The sequence below is a fragment of the Nannobrachium achirus genome (assembly GCF_963921795.1).
Source record: "Nannobrachium achirus genome assembly, chromosome: 4".
Taxonomy (NCBI): Eukaryota; Metazoa; Chordata; class Actinopteri; order Myctophiformes; family Myctophidae; genus Nannobrachium; species Nannobrachium achirus.
Window position 1 is genome coordinate 1,220,048 of NC_137813.1, and position 2,500 is coordinate 1,222,547.

The following is a 2,500-nucleotide window of genomic DNA, read 5'->3' on the forward strand; positions in this document are numbered from 1 at the left end:
CCGTGTCTCTGTCGCCCCCCGCAGGCATGTACTGGATCGACCCCGACCAGGGCTGCACGCAGGACGCCATCAAGGTCTACTGCAACATGGAGACCGGAGAGACGTGCGTGTCGCCTTCACAGAGCACCGTGGAGAAGAAGAACTGGTACCAGAGCTCCACCAGCAGGAAGCACGTCTGGTTCGGAGAGACCATGACCGACGGATTCCAGGTGAGATGATCTCCTCTGAACTGAGATTCTACTGCCCCTCAAAGCCAAATCTGGGTCGATTTGAACCACTTTAAACATTATTAATGCATGGACAATCATTTATCAGTTTAACGAGAGAACATTCTCTTCAAGAGAAGACAAAGAACGAGTCGATTTTAAAACGAAATACTCAAAGAAAAACGTGATACTCTCTCTCCTCTCTGCTTCAGTGTAAGTAAACCTCTCTCTCTCTCTCTCTCTCTCTCCAACAGTTCGAGTATGGCAGTGAGGGCTCCGTTCCCGAGGACGTGAACATCCAGCTGACCTTCCTGCGCCTCATGTCCACGGAGGCCAGCCAGAACCTGACCTACCACTGCAAGAACAGCGTGGCCTACATGGACGCCACCACCGCCAACCTGAAGAAGGCCCTGCTGCTGCAAGGCAGCAACGAGATCGAGATCAGAGCCGAGGGCAACAGCCGTTTCACATACAGCGTCCTGGAGGACGGATGCACGGTAATACTAGTTTAATACTAGTCCTGTACTAGTCATACTTTAATACTAGTTTAATACTAGTCCTGTACTAGTCATACTTTAATACTAGTTTAAACAGCCGTTTCACATACAGCGTCCTGAAGGACGGTGAGTTTAATACTAGTTTAATACTAGTCCTGTACTAGTCCTGGTTTAATACTAGTCCTGTACTAGTCCTAGTTGCATACTAGTCCTGGTTTAATACTAGTCCTGTGCCCGGGGTGTGCGATGAAGGACTGAATGTTGGAGTCTCAGAAGTAATGTTGGAGAACCCAGACCGGTGCCCGTTGGGCAGAACAGTCACAATCGAATCGATGTCCACTTGTGCAACACCCCTTGTATCTGCCTGTCTGGCTGGCACTCTTTTATGCCCATATATGGTGTTCCTTGTCCAGGCCAGCCTGTGATGTAATCTCAGTCAATGATGTCAGTTGGGCATTGTTACCATGGTGACGACACTGTGTAGTATCAGTGATGTCAGCATGCAGATGGTCAGACAGACATCGCTAAATGAATTGTTAGATGTCCACATGCACTGGAGTAACAAGGATTCCTTGTACAAAGGACATCCACACTTTATTAACATGTCCACATGCACAGGAGTAACAAGGATTCCTTGTACAAAGGACATCCACACTTTATTAATATGTCCACACGCACTGGAGTAACAAGGATTCCTTGTACAAAGGACATCCACACTTTATTAATATGTCCACATGCACACGAGTAACAAGGATTCCTTGTACAAAGGACATCCACACTTTATTAATATGTCCACACGCACTGGAGTAACAAGGACGACGGGCAGAAGCGCTGCCAGTGCAGTCTGACAACAGGAGACGTTACAAAGACTGCAGATCAGTGTTACATACAGTACAGTACAGTACAGTACAGTACAGTACAGGACAGGACAGTACAGTACAGTTGACATACTGGTCAGACACAGCACACATCGATCATGGATAAAGGAAACAACACCTCCTTCTTATAGTAGCTGATACTGAGCAGTGCCCTGCTGACTGCCTGGCCCTCCTTTTGAAGGCCCCTCACAAGCAACCTATGTGCACCACGTGTCCTATTATAATAGACTATAGTATTATTATTATAATAGACTATAGTATTATTATTAACAGCTGTGTGTGAATGTATGCTGATGATATCGTAGATAATCCTAACGGTGTCCTCCCTCCCTCCCTCTCTTTGCAGTCGCACACTGGCGCCTGGGGAAAGACAGTCATCGACTACAAGACAACGAAAACGTCCCGTCTCCCCATCATCGATATCGCCCCCATGGACATCGGCGGTCCCGACCAGGAGTTCGGCCTGGAGGTCGGCCCTGTGTGCTTCTTGTAAAAAAAGGAGAAAATCTGGACTTGAAATAGTTGTTGTGTGAGTTATGTGTGTTTTTAAATTGTTCTAACAGCGATCCCTCTTTAAAAGAAAAATCATCATCACCCAGACCCTGTTTTTTTTTGTCTCCTGATTTTTTTGTCTTTTTTTTTTGTTTGTTGAAAAAGCCGACCCCTCCATTCTTAGAAGTTTTCCCTTCCGCTGTCGTTTCTGCCTTGAAACCTGCACTTCCACAAGATGGCGACGCGGTGCGGCGTTCCTTTTTTTTGCCTGCACGGCCCTCGTCGCGTTTGGGACCACTACTTCTACCACTGTTGTTTCTGACTTCAACCACCAACGAACGAACTCTGAGGAATCTTTTACCTCTTTTTTTTTAAAGAGAAGACATTCTGTTTCCCTGGCAAACAAGAAAATAATATATGTGCTCGT

The 2,500-nt window shown here is 46.5% G+C and overlaps 1 protein-coding gene across 1 annotated transcript in view; it reads left to right on the forward strand.

Annotated features, from left to right (window-relative positions):
* The window catches only part of col1a1a (collagen, type I, alpha 1a), a gene marked incomplete at its 5' end in the record, with an annotated part of 159,390 nt that overhangs the window by 156,701 nt on the left and 189 nt on the right, over positions 1 to 2,500 (forward strand). The window contains 3 exon segments of the mRNA XM_080724831.1: positions 25 to 209; positions 461 to 703; positions 1,928 to 2,500. The exon segment at positions 1,928 to 2,500 is cut by the window's right edge and continues 189 nt beyond it. Coding sequence (XP_080580957.1) covers positions 25 to 209; positions 461 to 703; positions 1,928 to 2,074 — 575 coding nt within the window. The 3' untranslated portion in view covers positions 2,075 to 2,500.